General features: G+C 33.6%; 1 protein-coding gene across 11 annotated transcripts in view; it reads left to right on the top strand.

Annotated features, from left to right (window-relative positions):
• The window catches only part of CDC42BPA (CDC42 binding protein kinase alpha), a 233,565-nt gene that overhangs the window by 192,315 nt on the left and 13,998 nt on the right, over window positions 1-27,252 (top strand). For all 11 annotated transcript variants that reach the window (XR_012063552.1, XM_031690085.2, XM_015234804.3 and 8 more), the window contains 11 exons: window positions 8,254-8,359; window positions 11,144-11,280; window positions 11,970-12,109; window positions 13,370-13,451; window positions 15,304-15,520; window positions 16,374-16,436; window positions 17,328-17,921; window positions 19,677-19,774; window positions 22,136-22,220; window positions 24,620-24,743; window positions 25,439-25,556. Coding sequence is in view for 10 of the 11 variants with exons in the window: in XM_031690085.2 (XP_031545945.1) it covers window positions 8,254-8,359; window positions 11,144-11,280; window positions 11,970-12,109; window positions 13,370-13,451; window positions 15,304-15,520; window positions 16,374-16,436; window positions 17,328-17,921; window positions 19,677-19,774; window positions 22,136-22,220; window positions 24,620-24,743; window positions 25,439-25,556 (1,764 nt within the window). In the remaining variant the exon portion in view is untranslated. The remainder of the gene's footprint in view (window positions 1-8,253; window positions 8,360-11,143; window positions 11,281-11,969; window positions 12,110-13,369; window positions 13,452-15,303; window positions 15,521-16,373; window positions 16,437-17,327; window positions 17,922-19,676; window positions 19,775-22,135; window positions 22,221-24,619; window positions 24,744-25,438; window positions 25,557-27,252) is intronic.

Genomic DNA, 27,252 nt, shown 5'->3' on the forward strand with positions numbered 1-27,252 from the left:
TTTTTTATTCCACTCAACATGACAGTGACTGAAGTATTGTGTACAGTAGAACATGAAGATTTAGTTGCTTATCCTAAGTTCTTCATCAAGAAGAGATATAAAGCCAAGAGGCCAGTATGAGAGACTTGTCAAATAGGGTGACTAAGTATCTTAGAGGACTTTGCTGTGATCTATGAAAGCAAAGACCCTCTTTTCCAAAAATTGAACAAAAGGAAAATGTGGGTTCAAAACAGCCCAGAATTAATCTAAATACAGACACCATGGGAGTGAGTATAAGAATCAGGTGAGGTGAGCATGCTTAGACATTTGTCTTTTCTGGGGAGAAGTTGCAGACATAGCACGGTACTTATCATGCTGAATTCCCAACCAGACTACCTAAATTGCAGTCTCTGTTCCATCAATACTAGCTATGTGAGCTTGAGCAAAATACTTACTTTTCTCTGTTTCCATTTCCTTATCCAAAATGAGGATAATACTAGCACCCATCTCATAGGATTCTAGTGAGTTTTAAACAAGCAAAATATAAAGACCTTCGAATAGTGTCTCACATTAGCATCATATTAATGTTTAAATAAACAATGATAACTTGATGAGGAAACTAAGCACAAGTACGGATCTTAGCAAGTTGAAGGTAATACATAGAAGACTGGTAAATAAAAGGTATAACTTTCATACCTATAGAAGGAAACACTCTTCACTGAATAGCAGCATGAGAGGAAAACATGGTGACCTGGTAGTCTTAGCTGTGTAATAAATTGCCTTAAAAAATCCTCTTTTATTATACTCATGATTTTGTGGGTTGTAAATTCAAGAAGGGCTCAGTGGGAGGTTCTCACTAGGAGTCTCCCACGTAAGTGTCATCAGATATCAGCTGGACTGCAGTTGTCTGAAGTTTCAACTGGACTGTATGTCCAGGATGGCTCACTCTCATGACAGGCAGTGGATGCTGGGTGTCGGCAGCTACTCATGGTCTCTCCAGCATAATAGTCTCAGTCTTCTTACAAGGCAGCTAAATCCCCCAGAATGAGCATACCAAGAGAAGAAGGTAAAAGCCCCATAGCCTACAGCAACATGGAAAGGTGGAAAATAGAGGTCAAAGATATATACTATAAAATGAAGTTTAAGATGCAGAACATCAAATGGTGTAAAAGAGGACATTGCATACTAATAAAGGGAATAATAGTTAAAGAAGATATAATGATTGTAAATGTATATGGAACTAACAATAAAGCCTTAGATTCTATGAAGACTGTGAGAACTAGGGAGAGACTCAGATGAGCAATAGATTGGAAATTTTAATACACACCCTCAGACAAACAATATAGTGGGGAAAATGCAAAGCAAAAGACAAGGGTTAGTACCCGCATACACCAAGAGTTTTTATTAAAAAAAAGGGGGGGATCAACTATACAACAGTTAATTGTCAAAAGCCAGGAATAAGCAGATGAAAAATCAGAATGACTGACAAACTGAAGAGATGCCCAAACTTACTAGAAGTTGGAGGAAAGCAAATTAAAGCAGTAATGAGCTATCCATTTACATTCATGACATAGATATTCCCATATTAGCAGGATACTATGACACATAAGTGTAGGTAGAAATATGAATCAATACCACCTTTTTAAAAGCAATCTAAAAACATTTTAATTAAAAATACATGTTAGTGCATTTTTATGATCTGATGATAGATATAAAAGAAAGGCAAAGAGCCAGCATTTATATATTGAAGTCTCTGAAAAAAGTGCCAGAGCAGTGGAAAATACTAAAAGCTATATTCAAGAAAATCCCCTGAAATAAAAGAACACTTGAAACTCAGTAGGGTACACAGCATAGGTGAGGAAATCAACCCCCACAAAAACAAAACATAGTCTAGTAAATTACTGGTTTATAAAGAAAAAGAAAAATATTGGACTTTTAGGCAAAACGCGTACGTCACTTAAAGGAAGAAAGAAAATGAGATTTTTATCATACTCTTCAATAGCAAACACTATGCCAGAAAACAATGGCATAACATATTTAAAATACCCAAGGAAAATGTCAGGCTTTTTCTCCCCTCAATGCCTTTATTTTTTTGACAACTTTATTGAGGTAAAATTGATATACAAAAAACTGCACATAGTTAATGAATACAATTTGATGAGTTTGGAATATTAAAGATCTTTAAGGATTTAAGATTTTAAGGATAATAAAGTGTCCTTCAAAAATAAAAGCCACAAAAATGTATTAAGAACATGCAAGAACTCAAGGAGTCTCATTCCCACAAGTCCTTCCTGAGGAATGTACTAAAGCACACGCTTCAGACAACCAAAGTGGTAAGGCAGCAGACACCTTAAGACAGTCAGGAATGAAAAAAGGAGTCTAGAGTGAATTGGAAAATTAGTTCAGAATCCACATAAAGCATTGCTGAACCATCTCTCAAAACCAGACAACTACCCCAACTCAGCTGTATGTTAACGTTGTGGGATAATTGAACCAAACAGACCACGAATCCAAGGACCCCCAGGCTCAGTGGTTGGTGAAAGGGAGGAGAAGTGTCAAACTAGAAGTAGTGAGATTTTGCAAAAAGTGAAAACAAACTGGTGAGACCCTAAGCCCCTTCCCCAGCTTCACTCCCAGAATGCTAGCAGTTAGGTTTATAGTCTCCTCCTTCCCTCCTTTCCTTGGAAGATATCAATGGATTCTCTGAAGAAATTAAATGACCCAGAAAAGATGTATAGATAATAGCAGTTGATTGTGCCAATGAGATGGTCCGGTCCCTATTGATAGCTCACGCATGTATAAACACACACACACACACATACACACGGTCCCTATTGATAGTTCATACATGTATAAACACACACACACACATACACACGGTCCCTATTGATAGCTCACACATGTATAAACACACACACACACCCCAAAAAACCTTCCACTCAGCTTTTTTTACTGCCTCATACTTCAATATGAACAAATTCCCAAGGATCAGCAGACATTTTAGGAAATACTATAACAAAAAGACCAAAAGAAACAGAAAAAAGTTTCTTATTTTCATTGAAGGAAAAAGAGACAATGCAAAAAGCAAAAGGGAACAAAAGGAATAACCAGAGCATAAGAAAAGTCTTTTGAAAGTTAAACATTTAAAAAATCCATTAGATGAATTGGGAGATAAATTGGAGAAAATCTCTTGAAAGTATTACAAAAAGTTAGACAGAAAATTGGAGAAGTCAATATTCAACAAATAGAAGTTCCAGTAAAATGACACAGAAAAAAAAGAAAAGGGAAGAAATTCTACAATAAATAATACACATTTCCCATAACTGAAGGACATGTTTCCAGACTAAGGAGTCCCACCACTTCCCAGCACAGTGGATAACAAATAACTATTCCCAGCCACATTGTGTGAGTTTTCAGCATATTAAGAATATGAAGAACTTTTTCAAACCACCGAGGAGATAAAGCAGCATATTCACATGATCAGGAATCAAAATGGCATCATGCTTGTCAACAGCAAACTGAAAAGAACAGATGTAAAATGATTTCAAGCTAGAGTTTTTGATTCTCTGTCATATGTTCAATTCAATTTTAGGGAAAAATAATAGCATTTTTAGAAATTCAGGATTCCTCTGAAACATATCAGCCCTGCTCTGCTTTCTAATAAGCAAACTACTAAGAAATGAATTCCACCAAAATAAGGGAGGAGATCAAGAAATAGAAAAGGCAGGGGACCCAAAAAGAGGGAATCTGACATGGATTGGTTAAGAGAAAAACTGAAGCAGGCAGCCAAAAATGGAGCAGAAAAACAGCTTCAACAGAGATGTCTTCAGGCAACAAAAAAGGGGGTAGAGGTGTCTTTAAACTCCCTTCCTGTTGTGTTTGACCATGTGGTAAATAGATTCAAGGGGCTTTTGTAGCTATGTTGGAGAGAGTGGGGAGAATTAGAGACTTAGAAAATTAAATTTAAAAAGGGGAGAGCTTTATTAATTTCAGAAAAAAATAAAAAAGATTACACAAGAAAGATAAAACTGTAGTATACATCTTGACTCATTATTGAATAATAGTTCTAAGGCCATAATAAATTAAAAATTAAATATAAATTTTAACTGAATATGCTTTAACAATATTGGGAAAATGAAAAGACTAGGTAGTATAGCAGTGCTAAACCTTTCTGTACCATAATAGGTAGTCAATAGATAATGTCTCAAATCAAGAAATGGCAATATAGGCTTTTTTTTTTTTGCCAGAAATATGGGGATATATTACAGAAAGAAGAAAATAACTAAAAGGAGTAAAGGAAATTGCCCCTAGGAAGGACTTATTGGGCAAAGGGGTACTTCTGTTTTTGTTACAAGGATTGTGATGTTATTTTTTTTAAACTATATGCATGTATTGATTTGATTTTAAAAATTAAAAACACATATATAGAAAATGTAGGATTTCTTTGTGACTAGGTAATGAAAAGATCTCAAATCACAATCATCAAAATATTGATGGACTTTACTACATTAAAATTAAAGATGTTTTGTACATTGAGAGCATTGTTATAGGTGGTTAACAAGTGACGACAAACTAGTAGAGGATACTCACGTTGTTTAACACCAGTAAGGAACTCATTTCTAGAAATATGTAAGAAACTCCTGTAGCTCCATAAAAAAAAAATGAGAAATCCAGTTGAAAAATTGACAAATAATATGAATAAGTAATCCCCAGAAAAGGAAATCCTAATGGTCAACAAGCCTGTGAAGAAATGTCCAACCTTATTATTTATAAGTGGAAAAATTAAAATTAAAAAAATTTAATAATTTAAAAATTATTACTACTTTATGCTTACCAGGTCATCAAAAATTGAGTAAGTAACATCAAGGATATAAAGAAACAGGCAGCTTCATATGCATCTAGTGGAAGTTTAAATAGGAACAGCCTGGCAACATGGAGTGGACATACATATGTGACCCAGCAGTTTCATTCTTTTAGGGAAGTTTTTATTCAGATCCATTATGCAGCATGACAGAGATGCTTGCTGTTGCATATTGTAGCAGGGAGTTGGAAATAGGGGAAAGACAGGTAAAATATGGCTAATGTGTAACAAAATCACATTTATATAAATTACAAACACTCAAAAATATCTAATTTATAAGGATTTATACATATCCAAGGACCTGTATAGGTCACATTAGATTGGGTGACAGCTTTCATGGGGTAGGGTTGGGAGTGGATCATCAAGGATGAATAAAAAATAATAATAAGGCAGAATAAAACTGGAGGGGCCTCCACAAAGCTCTGATGATAATATTTCATGAACTAAATATTAATTCAGTTTTGTACACCTGTTGTTCCTCCTCAAAAAATAAAATAAAATTTACTTCCATGTTTTTTTAAAAGATGAAAGATTGAATCTACAATTGTCTCAAAGGTGTTTAGAAAGAAAAAAAATTACTTAAAAAATTTTTTAAGAAAGTCTTTCTTGAGGTAAAGAGTCCTTAACTTGTCATTTATTAGTGTAGTATTCTAATTATCTACAGCTATTAATTTGTAAGCTTTCACTGACCGTTTGTTCTACTTTGTTCTCACATCTGTTAAAAATATTTTACCTTCTCCATTGAGTAGCTTGAAGTCTGCAACACTGACAAAATTGGAATAGAAAAGAACCCTTCTTCTAGTGACTTCTGTAAATTTTGAGATTATAGTTAATTCTCATTTTACCCAAAGTTATCACATACTCTAAAATTAATTTGGCTACATGCTTTAGGTTTAATGCCACTTTTACTAGTCTTTTTTTCCCTCCTCTTCCATCTACCTTTTGTGGAGGTATTAGAAATCAAATATTGACCAGGAGACAAAAAAGGAGATCTAAGAAAGATCCAGAAGCCAGGTAATCTAGACACTAAGATTGAATTCACCTGCCTTTTTGTTACTATTCCTTGTCCCCTACTAAAAACAAATACAACTGAAAGCCTGTTATTATTGCCTAAAGTTTGATGCCATTAGTAATCATGTTAATTATATGTTACACTGTCGTTAGTTGGGATTAGTAAAACATGGGCCATTCAATTTTCAGTAGTAAATCATACCCACCACCCACAATTAACCAGCACCTGCCAGTTGGATGGTTAGTCACAAAATTAATGCTCTGCTAAAACATTGTTTTTCTTACCTATTATTGCAAACTCAGTTAAAATTACATCCTGAGTAGATGTCTGGGGAAAAAAGTGTTTTGTAAGCAATTTCTTGAATACTGAAATACTATTAAATTTGTCACAACCACAGTGTCATTTCAGACATGTCCTCTTATCTTTTAGAAGAAGAAAAAAAGAACAAAATTATTTACCTTGAACAGTTGATTGATTCTTCTTTCATTATAATAAAAGCCTATAGAACCAATCAGTATCAAATTTTGCATCTTTTGCAGTAATGTATTTTGAACAATTGAAAAAGCGCTCAAAAAATTTACTCTGATCCTCAAACTGCAAAAAACTAAGTAAAAATTAGTATACAGGAAAAAATGTTGAGCAAAATTTTATGATGTTAACAAATTAGATATTTGTATTTTTATCACAGGTGTGGAGGCCCCTAGTCTTGACTTAAGTATGTCTTATACAGTCTTTGGGGGTTTTTTGGGGACTATATTTTTTAATTATTTTAAAATTATCAAACTTTGACATGCAGAGTCAGATATATTGGGTTCAAATTTTAAAACTCAGCCAGTAACTGTTCATGAGTAACTTACTTAATCTCTCTGAGTTTCAGTTCCTTCAGTTATACAAAGAAATAATACATATCTTCCCAGGATCGTTGTCTCCATTAAATGAGATGGTATATGTGAAATACTGGCACAATGTCTGCACCTTGATTGGTGCTCAGTCCACATAGCGGAAATTACAGAACCAGTGTAAAGATAGTCTGTATGCTACTTAGACTAGAGTAAAATCCCAGTGCTACTTTGAAACTGACCAAAGGTCCTGAGAAGCTTCTGGAATAGAATGGTTTGAGGTTGGATCTAAATTTGAGTCTTACCCATTCCAGGGTCCTAAAAAAGGTGATCCACTTTTCTCCTCTTGATTTTTTAAAATTTCTTTGTGGTGTACAAGTCATATATCCCAGTTGATAAGAACAGGATTTATTTTTAACTTAAGTTTTAAAGCTTTGAATATTCTCTGTAGTTTTTTGTTAATATGGTAAGTCTCAACTGAAATAAATACTGCTTTAAAACTGTTTTCCATCAGTAGTCACATATTAATGGAATATAGAATAAAGTTTTTACTAGTTTAAATCAATCACACATGTAAAAAAGAAATACTTGGTCAAATTTATTTTCAGTATATGTTATATAAGTATGTTTATAATATACATATATAAATATGTTTTGAATGCTTACTCTGTGCTGGTACTGTTCAAAAGACTTTGTTTATATTAATGCTCATTTAACCACCTCATGAAGTAGATATTGTTGATTCTGTTCTCTAGAATGAAAAAAGTGAAACACAGAGGAGTTAAGTAATTTGCTCCTAAGTTCACACAGCAGAATGGTAGAGCGGTAGTTATAATTCACTTATTATTAAAACATGCTAAGAATTGATTTGGAGAGGAAAGCGTTCTAGAGAGCTAAAATCTACTTGGTTTACCACCACATAGATCAGACAAGACAGAGAGAAACTTTAACTGCTGGGTTTTCAGTAAGAAATTTCAGCTGCCATCTGTCTCTGGAATAATATACATGTATTTTTGTCTGCTCAAGTGTAATACTGCATGCTTCCAAGGGAGAAAACATATTCGTTAAGCATATTATTTGTTCTTGGTCCCAGAAAATCAAATACATGATTTATAGTAGGGACAGGAATTTTAAATTATTCTTTGTTCTTCCTAAGAATGTATAAAATCATATTAAATGTCTTCATTTGTATAGGTATCAGTATGCAAAATTTCACCTAACTCATTGCCAAAGAATAATTTGAAGAATGTATAAAAATCCTGAAGTCAATTTATGAGCAAAAAAAAGCTGCAGTTTATTTTATAACTTCTCCGATGGCATTCAAGAGCAATTGATTATCATTTAACTTCTTATAATATTATTTTTAGCATAATCCAGCTCAATATTGCCTAATAAAAATATTTAAAGAGTATTAATTACAGAAAGATGTGGTGAGAAATGAAAAGAATTCATTCTACTCCTAATTAGAGAACATTCTAGCAACTGGTGTGGTTCACAGGGATTCATGTTATGGAAATACTTTAAATAATCATTGTGTATATTTTTATCAATTTGTTTTGCAGCGCAAGACTCATCAGTTTTTTGTCAAATCTTTTACTACTCCTACCAAGTGTCATCAGTGTACCTCTTTGATGGTGGGTTTGATAAGACAGGGCTGTTCCTGTGAAGGTAAGAATAAAATGGTAAGAAAATGTGACTTTAGAGTTCTAACATTTACTACCTAATTGTAATCAAATAACTTTATTCTCTTTAAAAGATATGTAAATGTTTGTTTGTCTGACTTAATCATTTGCCTTTCTTTGGCTAATAAACTGAGCACCTTGCTAAAGTCTGTTGAATATTGGAGACTGGACAGATGGTGCTTACAAAACATTTTCCAGGGAAGGTATATTTAAATATGTTTCACTCATCTTTATTCAGGTAAATTTGTGGTCCCAGAAACCCATTAACCTGTGTGACAGAAAATATGAAAGTTATTCTTGAATCTATTTAATTTTGCCCTTGTTTAATTTATTGGAGAAATTATTATTAAAAAGTAGGCAGTGTGGTATCTTTTCAGAAATACCAAATTTCTGCCACTATGCCTAAAAGATATTTTATTCCTAGTATTAATACCAGAGGTTTTTCCCCTACCAGTCATTGATCCATCCATCACATGTTCGTGGAATACCTGCTCTGTGCTTCTAGGCTCTGAGGGTACAGTGTTCTATGTTTGGCTAGTTCTCACAACCAAGATTACATTTTCTTAACTAGTCTGTTAGATGCATGGATTTAGAGCAAAAGAAAATGGTCAGGCTCGAAAAGTAGAGATTTGAGAGTTATGAGTGTATAAAGTTTTGAACATGAATGATGTTTTCCAGGAAACACGTGTAGAGTGAAAAGAGAATATGTATGAGGACAGAGCCTTGGGAGACGTAGTTGAGGGGAGGTAAAAGATAACGGTAACAGGGTAATCTGGGAAGGAATAGTCTCTATTATTGACTGGGAAGGTGTGTCTCAAGCCAAAGGAGATACTTTATATAGTTTTTGAGCCTTGTCTCTGTGAACCTTAGCTAGTACTTACAAATACTATCTTCTAATCTGTTTATCAGAAAGAATCCTGGGCAGCTACTTGACTTTAGGTCCCTTGTCATTTTTTATGTATCAGGGTCATTTGCAGTTCCATGGTAGGAATTTTTGAAATCTTCCTGACTCTCTTCCCTCCTAGAAGTCTCATGCCATGAAATTGTGCCTCTTATCTTCACTTTTTGAAGCCTACCCTATAAAGCTGTGGGGACACATTAGACTATGCCCAGGCTTTCATAAATGATATGATAATGTGGTTATAACCTCCAAAGATTCCTGTCATTTTAATTCTTACTGGTTGATTGAAATCAGATCCAGTACAGGACAATTATTTTACTGTTACCACTGCCCTTTGGAAGTGAGATTTTTCTTAGTAAAACAAATTATAACCTGTTAGACACTCTACTTTTATTTTTTATTTTTTTAACATTTTTTATTGATTTATAATCATTTTACAATGTTGTGTCAAATTCCAGTGTTCAGCACAATTTTTCAGTTATTCATGGACATATACACACTCATTGTCACATTTTTTTCTCTGTGAGTTATCATAACATTTTGTGTATATTTCCCTGTGCTATACAGTGTAATCTCGTTTATCTATTCTACAATTTTAAAATCCCAGTCTATCCCTTCCCACCCTCCACCCCCCTGGTAACCACAAGTCTGTATTCTCTGTCTGTGAGTCTATTTCTGTCCTTTATTTATGCTTTGTTTTTGTTTGCTTGTTTGTTTTTGTTTTTGTTTTTTAGATTAGACACTCTACTTTTAAATGAATGCATTGTCCTATAGAAGTTTGGGTAGTTTTTGACAGTCCGTACTGCTCCTCTTGCCTCCCTGTTGGTTTTCAAATATTTCTTTGTGATACAGAGTTCATTTTCCCATGTGTCTGTGTTCCCATGAGGCTCTCCTTTCAATTCTTCTTTCATTCTTTCCTAAATATTCTCCAGGATCCCCCTTTGAGTAGGAATTGTCTAAATAGATATTCTTAGTTCGTAACCCCTCCCAACAAGCTTGTTTATTTTAAATATTTTTACCTTTAATTCTCTCCCATCCAAGTCTCAGTGAAACTTAAGAGTTTATAATTTTGTCTTAGAATCTCAAGTTCATCATGTAAGTATCGAGAGGTATCATGGCAATACTGTTAGTAGTTATGTATGCAGGCTCTGAGCCAGACTGCCTGGGTTTGAATTCCAGCAATTCCACTTATGAGTCCTGTGACCCCGGGCAAGTCATATGTAAATGGGGGTAATTGTACCTCTCTTAGATTATTACTGAAAAATTGGAAGCACTCAATAAAGTTAACTATAATTATTATGTTGGTAGTAGTTTAAGCATATATAATAATATCAATAACTCCTAAATTTTACCTTTAATTTATACCTTTTTTTATCATTGAACAGTATAATTTTCAAAAGAGGGATTGTAAAGTTTACCAGATACTGCAAAGATATCAGATAATTTAATGTCCATCAGTGACTCTTGCAAGAGAAATTTTAGGGCAGATACCAAGTTGCAGTGAGATGAAGAGTTAGAGAGAACTCGAGAAACTACTCCTTTAGGAATTCAAAGTTTGAAAACAACTGTTTATTCACAAGGTTAGATTTTTTTTCCATCTATTTGCTTCTCGTTTTGATTACTAGTGTTAACACAGAACAATAATATTACAGAATATTACAGCAATAAAAATATTTACTATTTCTCAATGAAATTTTTATTGGTAAGAAAATGAATCAGCCTCCCAAATGACAAAAGCAGTTGTTTAAAGTAAAAAAGGAAATACATATTCCTCTGACATGGCGCCTTGCATGTAACAAGTGCTCTGTGAATTTTCTTTTTGTAAAAATGAATTTTATTGAATACTGTTTCTTTTTTACCCTCCAAAAGTGTGTGGATTTTCATGTCACATAACTTGTGTAAACAAAGCTCCAACCGCTTGTCCAGTTCCTCCTGAACAGACGAAAGGTCCTCTGGGTATAGATCCACAGAAAGGAATAGGAACAGCATATGAAGGTCATGTCAGGGTAAGTATGATTAGGTTGGGTTTAGATTAATCTTTTAAGATTTATTAATGAATTAAAGAAAAGCTGACCCCCTTACAAATACAGTCCTTGATAGAAAATTAGGTGAATAAAATTCATCTAACCATTTTACTTCATTCAGAGTAATGATAAACAAAAACCTAGCTTTTGCTTGGAATAAATTCCAAAATGTTTCAAAATTTTCTGTACTGCCCCTATCTTGTAATGAATAGATGTTGAAAACTCCATGAAAGAGTCTTTGGCACTTGGTCTTGCTGGAGAGGTGGCATATGCTTACAAAGTATGAGATATTATCAAGGTGTAATCTTACTTGTAATCTTGAATAATACTTAAAGTATAAGCTGCCTTTCATCCTACTACCAAATTTGGCTTTTATGCTACTTAGAAATCCATGAATGTTAGTTTAATGAGTGACTAGTGAAAGTTAAAATGGTACCGTTATTTTTTTTTTCAGAATAAAAAGTCATTCAGTGCTTGAAGAATGTGTTCTCACACTTTCTCATGTTATTAATGATCTGTGTGTTCCATCTGCTGCTTTACCAACCAAAGTGGCAGACTTACAATGCACGTACATTATCTTGAGGTTTTCACCATGCCATTATATATGTAATTAAGGGGCTCTGATTGACCTTTCAATTTGAGTTACTGTTTTGTTTGTTTGCCTATCTAAGATCCCGAAGCCAGCCGGAGTGAAGAAAGGATGGCAGAGAGCACTGGCTGTCGTTTGTGATTTCAAACTCTTTCTGTACGATATTGCTGAAGGAAAAGCATCTCAGCCCAGTGTTGTAGTCAGTCAAGTGATTGACATGAGGTAAGTTTTTGAAGGTGAAAATATCTGTATCTTTGCACTCATAGGAATAAAAAGTGTGTGATTTTTCTTCTAATTATATTGCCATTTTTATTTAAATCCAATTTCATGTTAATTTTCTCATTTACTAATACTGCAATTGTAACTAATTAAACATAAAGTGTAGTTATCAAACAGGTTGATGTGTGTGTGTGTCTTGAATGTGTCGGGGCTGGGGAAGTCGGGGAAAAGAAACTAATGTTTGAATTCAGAAGACCAGTTTAAAGGTTGCTGGGGTACTGGAGGCCTAATGTGTAATGTTTATATCATCACCTAAAGGCTTTTGTATAAAGTTCAATGGAAGGAAAGGAAATAAAAATCTCAAAATCAGACAAGTTCTTGGAATATAAAATGAATCAGTGAACATTTAAGAAGTACAGCTCTTAAATGTTTCTGTCTCATTTTTCAGACTCTTCCCCCTGTCCCTTGGAGTGCTCTGCTTAACCTCTTCTCGTAACACCAGGCACTCTCCTTGAGTGATCTTATTTATCCCTGTAGCTTCAGCTATCACCTGTGCATTGATGACTGCAAGACATATGTCATCTTTCTCCAGTGCTCAAAACTAGAATTTCCAGCTATGGCTCACATTAGCATTTTATACCAGCATCTCAAACACATCATCTTCCCCACGAATATAGAATATAAAGGAGTAGATGCAAGAAATAGTAGAATATTAGCAAAGAAGATTTGACAGAACTTGCTAAGAGACCAAATATAGAAAGATAGGGATTAGAATCAAAGATAAGACTAAGATGTCTCCAAGACCAAGAGAATGATGATACTAACCACCAAATTAAGGAAATCACAAGGAATAAATTATTGTGGAGGAAATCTGTCTTAGATATTGAAGGAACAGTGAAATGTCAGATGAGCTGTGTTGAGGGCACTTGAGATGTATTGTGAGAGGAAAGTCTGCTGGAGACTCTGGAGACCTACCAGGGTTGAAATCCCAGTTCTCCGTATGTACTTACTTGTGACTTTGAGTAAGCCAGAAATGATTCCTAGCTCTTGGATAATGTACACTGTTAAATTACGCTTGGTAAATTACTTTTGGCACTATTGATTACAAAGGGGGAAAATTCAAAAATTTTTAAAAATTCAATTTGAATGTTTTGTGCAATTAAGTTTTGAGGATTGCTTCATGTGTGTTATTTGGATACATGCCCAAAACCACTACACACGCAGCCACATATACTGAGTTTTAATGTTTCACTTTTCCTTCAGGGATGAAGAATTTTCTGTGAGTTCAGTCTTGGCTTCTGATGTTATTCATGCAAGTCGAAAAGATATACCCTGTATATTTAGAGTAAGTATGTGTACTGTAATTTGATCACTGAATTACTTACTTTTAATGAGTATATGTTTTGCCTCTCTGTATAGATCATAACGTTAATAAGAATAGAACCAAAGCTATATATATATTCCTATATATATATATATTCCTTTATGTATTTCATGTCATCTGATACTTGACTGTATAGACAGTTGGTGCTAAGTAACTATTTAATTAGTGAAAGACCAATAGAAAGCATGAATATATATGGCTTCTAAAATAAGTTTCCTCTTTGATAATATTTTTGAGTCACAATTCCATTTTCAAATAAATACTACCAGATGGAAGACTGAGTAAGTGTGGGATTTCTCAGTTGTTTTAAAAATAAAAGTTTCTTTTGAAATCTCATTTTAACAGTTAATGCATTTCAGTTCTATTGCTTTGTAATAACCACTCCAGAACTTGGTGGCTTAAACCAACAGTGGTTTATTTTTCACCATTCAGTGGCTCAGTTTTCTGGTGTCAACTGGGGCTACTCATATGGCTGCATTCAGATCATTTGGGGATGAAATACCCAAAACAACCCTACTCTCAAATCTGGGGCCTTGGTGCTGGCTGTTTCCCTTGGCGCTTGGCTGTTCCTTGGGCACTTGAGTTCTCTGTATGAACTCTCTCCATGTGGTCTAATCTTTCAGTAGTCTGACTGAGCTCTCCGTGGCTGGCTTCCAAGAGAAAAGAAGAAGCTGCCAGGCCTTTTAAGGACTAGGCCCAAAACAGGCAAAGTAACTCTTCTGCATTCTGTTGGTCAAAGCAAGTCATTAGGTCAGCCCAGATTTAAAAGGAGGGGAAATAGACTGCACTTCTTGATAAGGAGAATGGAATGCCACATGAAGAGTTGTTGGAGGCTAATACAGTGCAACCTTGAATTGGTGAATTAAGATAATACAGGTAAAAAGAAAGGACTACTGCCCTGATGGTATACCTGTATGCTTAGTATTTGTTAATGAATCTTGCATGCAAGGAAGTTCAGACAAAGGCCAAACTTAGTCTCTCAGTTCCCAGACCAACAACTGTTCTCTCTCCAACTACCAAGGGAACCTACAGAGAGCCACTTATCAATATAACTGATTCTGATTGTGGGATTTTATTGTCACTGTTGCTTAAATTACTTTTAATAAAGGATCAATATATACATAATTTAAATCTGTTCTGGTTTTTAAGTGTCATTTGTATAATGATAAACATTTAAATACTAGCTCAAGTGATCTGGTTTTCTCTAAGATAATGTGAGTTGATTGTTTTGAAGTAACAGAGATTGTAAGTATTTCTGAGCATTGGTGACTGTTTTTAAAACAAGCTGAAAATCAGTATGGTGTAGTGCTTATGAGCGTGGACACAGGATCACAGTCTAACTGTGTGTGCTTGAAGAAATTAATTTCTCTGCATCACTGCAGAGAAGACTACAGGTTTTTTTTTTCATATATAAAATCAGTATATAATAACAATACCTATCTTGTGAAGATATTAAATGAGCTAACACTTGTAAAGTGCCCAGTGCTCAGTAATTGCTCAACAAATGTCATTGCTGTTGTCATATGTCTGTGTGTAATGAATTTTTTAGTGGTAGTATTCTGACACTTTGTAGCAAAGAAAATACAAATGACACTAACATTTATAATGATATGTGCTACCTTTGCTTTGGCATGAATTCTAATGCTAAAAATAGTTATTCTTCTGATTAGAAATAGCTAAACTCTGTTATAGATATCACTTAATGAGTGCTCATTTTGTTGGCTAGTGCTAATAAGCAAACTAGCATAAGCATAAAACTGGCTTAAAAGGTGTCTGTTTTCTAATGTCATGAATTTTGATTAAATTGTTCTAGGTCACAGCTTCCCAGCTCTCAGCATCTAATAACAAATGTTCAATCCTGATGCTGGCAGATAGTGAGAATGAGAGGAGTAAGTGGGTGGGAGTGCTGAGTGAACTGCACAAGATTTTGAAGAAGAACAAATTCAGAGACCGCTCAGTCTATGTTCCCAAAGAGGCTTATGACAGCACTCTACCCCTCATTAAAACAACCCAGGCAGCTGCAATCATAGGTATGAATGTATAACCTTTATCGTGTCATAGCTGTTTACTCATCTTCCTTGTCAGCAGGAACTGGCTTTCATCTAGGAATCCCCAGTGTCTAACATAGTATGTGTTATAGCATAGATGCTCAGTAAATGTTTATTGAATGAATGAAACCATATTAGAGCTTTGTCTTTCAGTAAACAAGAATAAGTACACTTTTCAAGTGTGTTTTCTACTGAAAAAGCAACAATGCTAAAGATTAATCTATTTACGAATATATTTTCTGCTTTTGTGACTTGGAACAAGTTTAATTTCATAAAGCATAAGTTTCCTGTGTAAAATGTAGATACTAATTACCTTGCAAAGGTTATTGCAAAGTTTTAAGTAAGATGGACTATGTAACACAGAGTGCCCTGTATATAAAATACCCTCAAAAACTGGTACCTTTTGTGTCTGGAGGTTTAAATTTTCACCACATTCTTATGTACACTTCCAACTCTTTTGTTACTTTCTAGAAAAGAATGAAAAGTTTAATGAGTATAGTTCAAATGCCTTTCACAAATTTTTCCCTCTCAAAACAAGAAATGGAATTGGACTTATGGTGCTAACAAATTAGGAGGTTTTTTTCACCTTTTATTGAATAAACATTTAATACTTACTTTTGATGTAAATTATTTTCTGATGATTGTTCTATTTAAAAAAAGACATAATATTTACCTCTGTAACCTGAAAGGGAATTTAATAGTACAAATTGTTATTGCTATTTTTAATTATTTATTTTATTTATTTCAGTTTTTCACATCAGATTTCTTTGTTTTATTCTATGAGTTTTACATAATAAAACCTAATGAAAATGTTTCATATTTATGTCTTCTATAGATCATGAAAGAATAGCTTTGGGGAATGAAGAAGGGTTATTTGTTGTACATGTCACCAAAGATGGTAAGAGAAAATTATTGTGGGGAAAATACTGTTCATAGAAAATTCTGAACTCTAGATTGTGAATTCTAAAAAGGGCAGGATTTGCTCTTATTTAGTCTATAATTGAAATTTTCCAGACCTAATTTGATGTGTTTATAAGTCAAAAGATAATTTTAAAATTTCCATAATCCTCCTAGTTCTAAAATTTCTATGTATACTGTCTTTCTTGTGTCATCTTATTTAACAGTTCTGCTGTATGAACTCAGATTTCTAAAGATGGTACATGAAAGAAAATAACAACTTGATTTTTTTCCATTGTTCTAATAGTGCTAGTAGAGGTAACAGTCATTAAAATGTATTTGTTTTTGGTTCTTTTTTCCCTCGCAGATTTTTTTTCTAGGGAGAAATTAAATTCTGGGTGAAATAAAAAGGGACCAATTTAATTTAGCATTCTTGAGTACAGTGTTCTAAGTTCTGTCTTTATTTTATATCGTTAGATCATGTGAAAACAATGCATTTAAACTTCATTAATTTGTTACTTCGAGAAGTACCTTTACTAAAATATGAGTTACTCAGTTTTTAAAAACAGGAACCCCATGGTAAAGTTCCCTAGGATTTTGTGCCAGTAAAAAAATTTTTCTTGAAGATCTGGTGTGCTTTATCACATAGAAACCTTTTGCCTTGGCTGCCAGAAATCTCAGTGCTGAATTTAATACCTTACTATGGGTAGGCTAAATTAGCTTATAATGGGTATAATTGTCTTCCTCTTTCTCCATGTGATTTCTGATCTCTTACTCTTCAGTGTGTGTATCTCTCTATTATAAGTTGACATATCCTTTTGAGTATATTTGGGATGTGATTAATAAACAAAGCATTGTTTTGCATTTGATTCATTATTCTTTCTTTGCATAGAAATTATTAGAGTTGGTGACAATAAGAAGATTCATCAGATTGAACTCATTCCAAATGATCAGCTTGTTGCTGTGATCTCAGGACGAAATCGTCATGTACGACTTTTTCCTATGTCAGCTTTGGACGGGAGAGAGACTGATTTTTATAAGCTGGCAGAAACTAAAGGGTGTCAAACCATAACTTCTGGAAAAGTGCGTCATGGAGCTCTTACTTGCCTGTGTGTGGCTATGAAAAGACAGGTCCTCTGTTATGAACTATTTCAGAGCAAGACTCGTCACAGAAAATTTAAGGAAATTCAAGTCCCATATAATGTCCAGTGGATGGCGATCTTCAGTGAGCAACTCTGTGTGGGATTCCAGTCTGGATTTCTGAGATACCCCTTGAATGGAGAAGGAAGTCCATACAGCATGCTCCATTCAAACGACCATACGCTCTCCTTTATTACACATCAACCAATGGATGCCATCTGCGCAGTTGAAATCTCCAGTAAAGAGTATCTGCTGTGTTTTAACAGCATTGGGATATACACTGACTGCCAGGGCCGGAGATCTAGGCAGCAGGAGTTGATGTGGCCGGCAAATCCTTCCTCTTGTTGTAAGATTCTCTTACTTTTGGCTGTCTTATGTTGCAGTCTCTTTCTTTTTCCTTTTACTTTATCTCCTATATGTATTCATTGTTAAAAATAGGTTATTTTTTTAAGTCATCCTTAGGATTTTTCCTAAGTATTAATTATGTTCTTATGTAAAGTAAATAACCATATGAAGTTAGACCTAGGCCCACAGAGTCAACATTAACAGGAATATAATTAAAGCTAATCTTCCTATGGAATATTTTACTTAGGTGGATTTTTTAACCCATATTATTGTATTTTGAAATCATCATGAGGAGTTATCTTCATGGTCCCCCAAAATGTGGTGCTTGTGAACATTAATAGCTCATAAGACTTATTCTAGAGAAGTGGTTACCAAGTGAATTATTTAATCGGTTATGTAAAGGTATAATGTAGCATCTTGAGAAGTTTTATCCAGTTTTACATTTTTATCTAGATAGGTAGCTATTTTAAATTGCCTACTGCACTCTTTCAAGAAATATTAAGGTATTAATACATTGTTGAATACTTACTATGTGTTGAATACTTACTAGCATTTCATTGTAAGAGAAATAACAGTAAACCAAATAGACAGTCTTACCCTCACAGAGCACTGAGTGCTGTAGAATAGATTCCGGCTGAAACAATTTGCAGTTAGAATACCAGTCCTCTGATAGCAGAGGTATAGAGTTCCGTAGAGGCACATAGAGGAAGTACCTAATCCGGCATATTTTGTTTTTAGTGGAAGATGCTTGAGCATGTTTAAATGTCGAAGGGAAATAGCCACTAGGGAACAAGGGAAGGATTGACTATATGGTAAATATAGGAAGTAGATTAAGATCCCCAAGAAGGTCCAAGAGGATGGAAGTCAGAACACAGGGAGGATTTGGAGCAGGAGGAGTAAAACCTCTTCCACTGCCACAAGATGGGAGGAGTGGTGTGTATGAGTACAGTCAAGTTTCAAGGTTCAGTATAAGAAAGTTTAGGAGAACCATACAGGCTTATTACAGAAAAAAAATCAGAAAATCTAGATAAAAAGAACAAAAGAAAAATACTTCTTATCCTACCTACCCAGACTTAACTATTTTTAATGTTCTGTTTCTTCTGAAATTTATACTCTTACCAATGGCATCATATTTAGAATGAATCCTAGTCAGATAATTCAAAGTATTATGTGAATTGTACAATGTGAGTTGGAATTAGAGTAAGAATTAGACTATCTGGTTTTTTTGAATAGCTCTGCCAAAATGTTAATTTGTGACTTTAACTTAGGTGAATCGTTTGATCTTTCTTTGCTTGTGGTACCATTTATTGGCATTCATTCTTTCAGTAATTTCAGTATATTGAACATCTGCTGTGCCAGGTGCTTTATCACACATTCATAAACGTGGCTATAACTCTTACCTGAGGATTTCTCTGCTTCATGAATTTGTTTCACTGTCAACAGCTTAACTACTTTAGGAATCAATTATTTAAAATGTAGTGAAATTCCTTTATGGAACTAGTATTGGGCAAGGGAATATTATAACCTTAGTGTTAACAAAATCCTTCTGTATTATAATGGCTATAAAATCTCTTCACTTATAATTTATGTTGTTTTTTTTTTTACTTCCAAAGTGCTTTGATGTGGCTACTATATTTAACAATAGAATTTTGGTGGGATTCCTCTTCACAGTGTTTTTAGCGCAGATGTTTCAAAGCATTTTGGGTTTGACAGTTGAAAGTAATCAGCCGGCTGTTCTCTCCCTGCGGTCTCCCAGGTTACAATGCACCGTATCTCTCAGTGTATAGTGAAAATGCAGTTGATATCTTTGATGTGAACTCCATGGAATGGATTCAGACTCTCCCACTCAAAAAGGTAATTTAACATTAAAATTTGGACTAAGTGAACAAATGAATGTAAGTGAAACACTAATATGACTATTTAGCTATTTTTCACTAATTTAGCATTTTCTGTCATATTCTGGTAATTTGGGACTTAGCTAAGAATAAAAGAAAAAAAATCAAGCTTGTTAATTTCAGGCAGCTCAGCACCAAATTATTTTTATTATATTTAGTTTTACTATATAAATTATGGTTATTATCATAATGAACACCTAGAATATATTTTACAACTTAAATCAGAGTTATCTTCCACTTTAGTTTAAGGAGCTCTGAAGAAATGTTATTTGTAATTTTACTGTTTTTTACATAATAATATGCTTTTAAGCCTGTGAGGACAAATTTCACAGGCTAGAAAAGTGATTAAAATTAGAACCAAAGCTCTGTGTAAGCATCTCATGATTTAAAAATAAAGGTTTCACATATCCCTAATAAAATATAATATTTTCCTTTAGCATTTCCTTATGATAACATAAAGAGATATTTTACAGGTATAGAATGCTGTTTTACAAAAGCGAAGAATAATAGTTTCATATAGGTATACGTAGCATGTGTCATTAGTTGGGGGGCAGCGTTTAGAGGAATATGTAAAAGAAAGTAATCAAGATCTTTTTCAAAATCTGTCCCAATTTTAAACTGTAACAGAGTGAAAAAAACTCTTGTAAACACTGCCACATTATGTGTAGCAACTAAATACTATCCTCTAGTTTGTAAATTTGGGCTGGTTACAAATAGTTTCCTTTTCATTTTTTCCCCTTTTATTTTTATTGTGTAAATTTTGAAATATATATAAAAGAATACTTGACCTTTATGAAGCTTAATAAAATAAACATCACTTTTGAACTCACCTCCTAACTTAAGAGCCAGAACATTACCAATTTCACAGAATCTACCTGTGTATTTTTCCCTTATCCTGAATGTTGTGTTTATCATTCCCTTGCTTTTTTTAAAATACAGAATTTTTTGTATATTTAAATATTCCTAAACAGTATATTGTTCAGTTTTGCTTGTGTTTGAGATAATAAAATGTTATGTTGTATGTAATCTTCTATCTTGCTTTCTTCATGTATTTACTGTGTTTCTAAGATTCATCCATGTTATATGTACATATACATATATATAGATAGTTGTGATTAATAGATCAGTTTTTTCATTCTCTGATTAGCAGACATTTGAGTTATTTCTCAGCTTTTTGTTGTTGTGAACATTGGGATATATGTCTTCAGATGCGCTTATTCAGGAGTTTCTTTTAAGTCATGTGCCCAGGAATGGAATTGATGGGAATCAGGGATGCAAGTGTTCAACTTTACAAGATAGTGTCAAATTATTTTCCAAAGTAATTGCACCAGTTGATACTCCCACCAGTAGTATATAAGAATTCTTAATAGCCCATGCCACGTCAGAGTTCATAGTTTTATAACCATTTCCTTATGGTTATAAAGTGATACCTCTTTGAAGTGTTAATTTGCATATCCTCAGTTAACTGTGTTGTTGATAATCTTTTATGTGTTTATTCATCATTCATATTTCCTCTTCTGTGAAATGTCTGTTCATGTTTTCTGCTTATTTTTCTGTTTAGTTGTCTTCTTCTTACTGATTTATTGAAAGTATTCATGTATTATAAGTACTGGATTAGTGATAGGTGTGGTGAATCTTTTCCCTGGTTGTGACCTATCAATTTTTATGGTGTATTTTGGGAACATTTATTGTTATTGCTGAAAATACATTGTTATAAATTTTAATGTAGTCATTTATCATTCTTATCCTTTACATTTATCTTTAATTTCTCTCAAAAGTTTGAAAGTTTTGCCTGTTGCATTTACATCTCTAATCCATTTGGAATTGATTCTTTGTGTATGGTGTGAAGTAGGGATTCGGTTTCATTTATTCCATATAGATAACCAGTTGCCCCATCACCATTTATTGATAATCCCTCCCTTCCCCAGCGATGTACAACTTCCTCTCTGTCAGATGTGTACATTTAGTTCAAATAAGATTCATAAAGTATCTGTGTTGATATCTTAGTATCACGATTTAGCTTTAAAAAGTCAAATTTAAGGTTTAAATGTATTTCTACCCCTTTTTTTTTTTTGGCCCAGAATATTCTTCCTTTAAAATGTTATTATTATGGCTTTGTTTGTTCAAATTAGATAATTTTATACCTTTCTAGTCAGAATGAATGTTAATTTTTTATTGATTTTCTGAGGGGGCTATATTTTGAAGAGGAAGGATAAATTAAAGGTTTTAATAGTGTATGCTTTATAAATAGGTGCAAAGTTTTCTGATTTATTTTTTGAAGGTTTTGCTGAAATGCTAATTTTATTTTCTATTATTTTAGGTTCGACCCTTAAACAGTGAAGGATCACTAAATCTCTTAGGGTTGGAGACAATTAGATTAATATATTTCAAAAATAAGATGGCAGGTAAGAAAATACACATTAATAGGAGAACTTCATGGGAACATTCTCTTTGAGCTGACTACTGAAGATAGTAAGTGGCAGAGCCACTTAACCTCAGTTGTATCTTATGCCGGAGTCTGTGATCTTGACCACTATCATACTCTTAATGTATTGAGATGAACTACTGGACAAAAAGTCATTCTGTTCAAGCACGCCTAGATGTATAGGGAAAATACTTGTTTCTGACCAACCTCGATATTTTTCTGTGGAGTACTGACGTAAATAGAAAAAGTACAGCTGAATATATCCTCTGTACCTTTAATACTGTAGAACCTAACCAAAAGTGGTAGCACTAGAATTATGAAAACTCATCCAGAGTTCCAGTTTGGGACTTCTGGAATGTATCTTCTGCCAATGCGTAGGCCTTAGAACTTTTGAAGTACTAGTGACAACATGAACAGGCGAAGCAGAAAAGAGAGGAAAGTCACAGGGGTGTCCAAAGTAGTGAAGTGAGTCCTAGTCAGGCAGACCGCCTGCATGTAATTAAATAAGTAGGGTGTGTGCCAGTCAGAGTGTGTCTAAAAATTCATATCTCACTTTTAACAAATATTATTATAATGCTATCTTCTACATAATAAAGTTATTCTCGTGTCTTACAACAAGTTTCTTCATAAAGGTATTCATAAATTTAATATCCTTTGTGGTGGATCTAGTTAATGAAGATGTAATTATGGTACATTATGTAATTAAAATAATTTAATTGACTTAAATGTAAGTAAAAACATTGGCATCAAGAAAACACATTAAAATGTTTATACCCAGTTATCTCTGGGTAGTGGGATTATTATCTTTTTTCCCCCATTCCAATACATTTGCATCAAAATACATTTGCTATCAAAAAAAAATCCATCAAAAGTTTGCTGTTTTTGCTTTGTTTGTTTGTTTTTAAGTACTGAACACACAAATTGCTTGGCTTCAGATTTGGTGCTCTGGTACATCCTCTTGACACTGAGGTTTCTGTGTAAGATTAAATCCACCCTCTTCTCACTGTATGTGACCATGATGATTATAAAATGTGTCCATTACCCAATTTGTGTCTATGGGATAAAACCTATTCCAATTCATCTTTTTTTATGCTTTGGTTTTCTACTCTAGGCTAGGAATAAAGGTAGAGCTTAGAGAAGGAATACCTGACAAGATTTCGATTTAGTTGTCCTTTGAAAAGGAAAGGAAATGCTATTTCTTGGAGATTCTTTCTATTTCTCTTGTCTATTTCTCTATCTTGTCTGTTTCTCTTTCATTTCTCTTTCATTTCTCAGGAACTCAAAGGGCTCCGGCAGCCCTCTGGCTGTCCAAAATCTCTCATTGCCACTGTAGCTCACCACAATCTGCTTTACCCTCACAATGCTCAAATTCCAGTTCTCAAATTCTCATCTACTTTTAAAATTTTATCCTTTTAACATTTGTTGTTAGGAAAGCGATGTAATCAGGCTATTACTATGATACTAGAAGTATGTTGCTTTTTTCCTAATCATCTTGTTTTGGCTTCCCTTACAGGCCCCCTTACCTTTTTCCCATTTGCTTCGCACGTTAGCTTTTTGGATATTAAAAACTCCCCTAACTGGCTTTTTTCTTTTTCCTTATCTTATTTAGAGAATGGTATCCATCGTGTTGTACGGATACAGTCAACCATTTTAAAGGATGTTCACCACATCCCAGCATGTTTGAGGAGTCCATGGTTGACAGCTTTACTTTTAGTGTTAAAATTGAAGTAGATTGGCACTGGGTGGCTAGTTGTATACGATTAAAAATCCCTCCAAGATCAGGAGAGCAGAAATAACAACTAGATGCCTACCTTTAGTAAAGGAAGCTAGTGGAAACACAGTTCCTTTCCTTCACTCCACATATTGCAAATTGGATCTGCAAAGGAAATGTTTCAATATAGAAAAATATTTTTACTTGTTATCATTTTCATGAATAATTTACCATTTATGCCTGATTACTGTGCAAGTTAACAGTAGGCGCTTTTTAACACCCTAAGGCATTGAAACCAATACCTGGAAGGTGAGAGAAGATAGTGTAGAGATATTGAGGGCAGGGTGGCCAAAGTGACAGGACACCAAGGCAACTACATTTTTCTTTTTTTCTTCTAGTAAAATTGTACCATTTTATGTTTATAGTAAAATAAAAGTGAAAATATATTTTGTAAGCTGTGTTTAATTTCAGCATATATTTGTTTACATATGTTTGTTGAAAATTATTGGTTATTTACTATGATTATCAACACACAGCTTTTAAAAATCAGAATTGCATTTACTTGTACAGTTGATTAGCATTTGTACTGTCTTGGAGATTAATGGATAAAAAGCATTTAGCACTTTAAGGAACATCATTGTTCTTTGTATTTTTTTTTTTTTTGACAGAAGGGGATGAACTGGTAGTTCCTGAAACATCAGATAATAGTCGGAAACAAATGGTTAGAAATATTAACAATAAAAGACGTTATTCCTTCAGAGTCCCAGAAGAGGAAAGGATGCAACAGAGGAGGTAGATATTTAATTTATACTCATCCAAAGATGCTTGTAGGATCAGAAAGACTATTTGGTCATAATACTATGTTTGATTTAGAAGGAAAATTTGATCTCTGAAAGTATCATTCACCATCTATGATGTTAAAAACTGCAATAATGAATGTATTTCTCAGTGTAATTTGAATTAATACTTTCCAAATTGTCAGTATGTATTAGATTGAAGTACCATATTTTGATTCATTTCTCAATGTATATGGAATAGTTACAATTTTTAGAGTGTGAGCCTTTATAAACATAGTACATATCTGTGCAGATTTAATATTCCCTTCATGAGCAAACAGAAATAGGCTTGTAGTATTTCCAGTTATATATAAAAATATTTCTAAAATTTTAGTAGTTATTTTAAAAGACATACATAAAATGTTCAGAGTTATCTGTAAAATAGAGTAGAGCTTCTTTGGTATCTAAAGCACTAAAATAACCCTCTGTTTTCCCACCAGAAATCATAAGATCTTTTATTTAAAGTTCAAAGCAAAGCCTTCTAAGTAAATTTTCAATTTAGTATGTTCTGTTATTTTAACTCTATCCTTATTAACATGATTTCACAGTTTATTTTTATGAAAAATTAAGTATGCTTAATTTTTCTCTAAAATTGTCTTGGTCACAGAAAAAAGTGTCTAGACCAGTCTAAACAGATGTTTTCTGTTACAGAGAGATGCTACGAGATCCAGAAATGAGAAATAAATTAATTTCTAACCCAACTAATTTTAACCACATAGCACACATGGGTCCAGGAGATGGAATACAGATCCTAAAAGACCTGCCCATGGTAAGAGAAATGAAGAGTGAATGTGAATATAAATGGGGTTAAGAGTAAGGGGTAGGGGGAGGTGGATATATATGTGTGTGTGTGTATACACATGTGTGTGTACTTAAATACATGTAAGATATATTAGTGTAATGAGGAATTGTTTATCTCAGTATATCATGATATATGTAAGATGCACGATGGCATAGATTTTTTTCTCCATTTTTTTCCTATTCTAAACATTTGCTAAGTCTTCAGTCTGGTTTTCCTTTATTCTCATAAGTAAACATAACAGAACCATGTAGTCCAAAGCCTCTGGCATTTGTCCTTACAGAAGGTACAGTACCAGATACAAAGCACCTTAAAAGAGAGAACTTTTTAACAGTTGAAATGTGAATATATATGTATATACACATACATATATATAGCTTATATTTGATTTAATGAAACTTTTTGAAATTTAGTTAGTAAATAGTGTTTCAACATCTGCTGTGTAATTAGCACTATGGAGGGATAGAGGGATACAAATTTCAAATACATGCATGTGTTGCAAAGCCAGATCTCAGCAAATACAAAATTATTTCAGTAGTCAGCAAGGTTTTAATGAGTATTATCCTTTTAAAATTAAGCTTTCCCTTACATTTCATTTTGGTGCACAAAAAAATAATAGTTTTCATCTTATTCCAACAACATAGCAAGAAGGATTATGGAAATTCTTTCTATAAATTCTATTATATCCCACAGTATCTTCCTTTAGGTAAAGTAGTTTCAGGATTTAATAAAATGTTCCTCTGCTTAACCAGGTGAAAAATCAGTTTGGTAATGTTCCAGAATTCTTTCAGACCTTCATATACAGTAAGACTTGGCTTTCCTACACCCTGCATAAGCACACTGAAGCAAAATGTCAAATTTCAAATAGTGTAAGAACTTTTATGTCACAGCATCCCTTCTTTTTCTCCCTCACCCTCCCAACACGTAAAGTAAAGGAAATCTCTCTTTTTTTATTGTTTTTCAAAATAAGGTCCAGTCTTAATTACTGTGCAAAACAAGTTCAGATCGCATTTCCCAGAGATTCATCCCCAGCCTGACTCCATGACATGTGGCTTCCTTCTGTGCAGGCTACTTAATCCCCTTGATTTTTAGCGTTTGTTGTCACTGATTTTGTTAACCCATGACTGCCTTGTTGGTTCTTTTTGTTATTAACACAAGTGATTTTTTGCCCTAGCAGTGCAATCCAGTTTTTAATGTTCCTTTCATTTCTTTCATGTTTTATCACACAAGCACTTTTGAATTTCCAGGATGAGAAGTTGGTGTAAAGTTTTGACACCTGTTCCCCTGTACATGTAGTATTGCATCAGAGCGTTTGTTTGTCTGAATTCCTGTTCTTCAGTCTTCCTTTATTTTTACCTAACTTTCTTCCTTTCACTAACAGCGAACGTAAAAGCTGGGGCTTTTCCTAGGCATCCACTTAATCACTTAACAAGTATTTTATGATGTACTGTCTTCCCAGAATTTGGATTAGACGTTGGTAAACAACACAAGAATATGCATGTCTGTAAAGAAAATAATGTGCATGTCTGTACCTGTGAGTGTGTATATATATGTATATTCATGTATTGAAAAGCTTGTGATATTTTAATATAGTCTCAGATTTTAGTATGTTCTTTCTACTATAATTATCTATATTTAATGAACTATTTCCAAAAATTAAGATGAA

The sequence above is a fragment of the Vicugna pacos genome, chromosome 23 (assembly GCF_048564905.1).
Source record: "Vicugna pacos chromosome 23, VicPac4, whole genome shotgun sequence".
Classification (NCBI taxonomy): Eukaryota; Metazoa; Chordata; class Mammalia; order Artiodactyla; family Camelidae; genus Vicugna; species Vicugna pacos.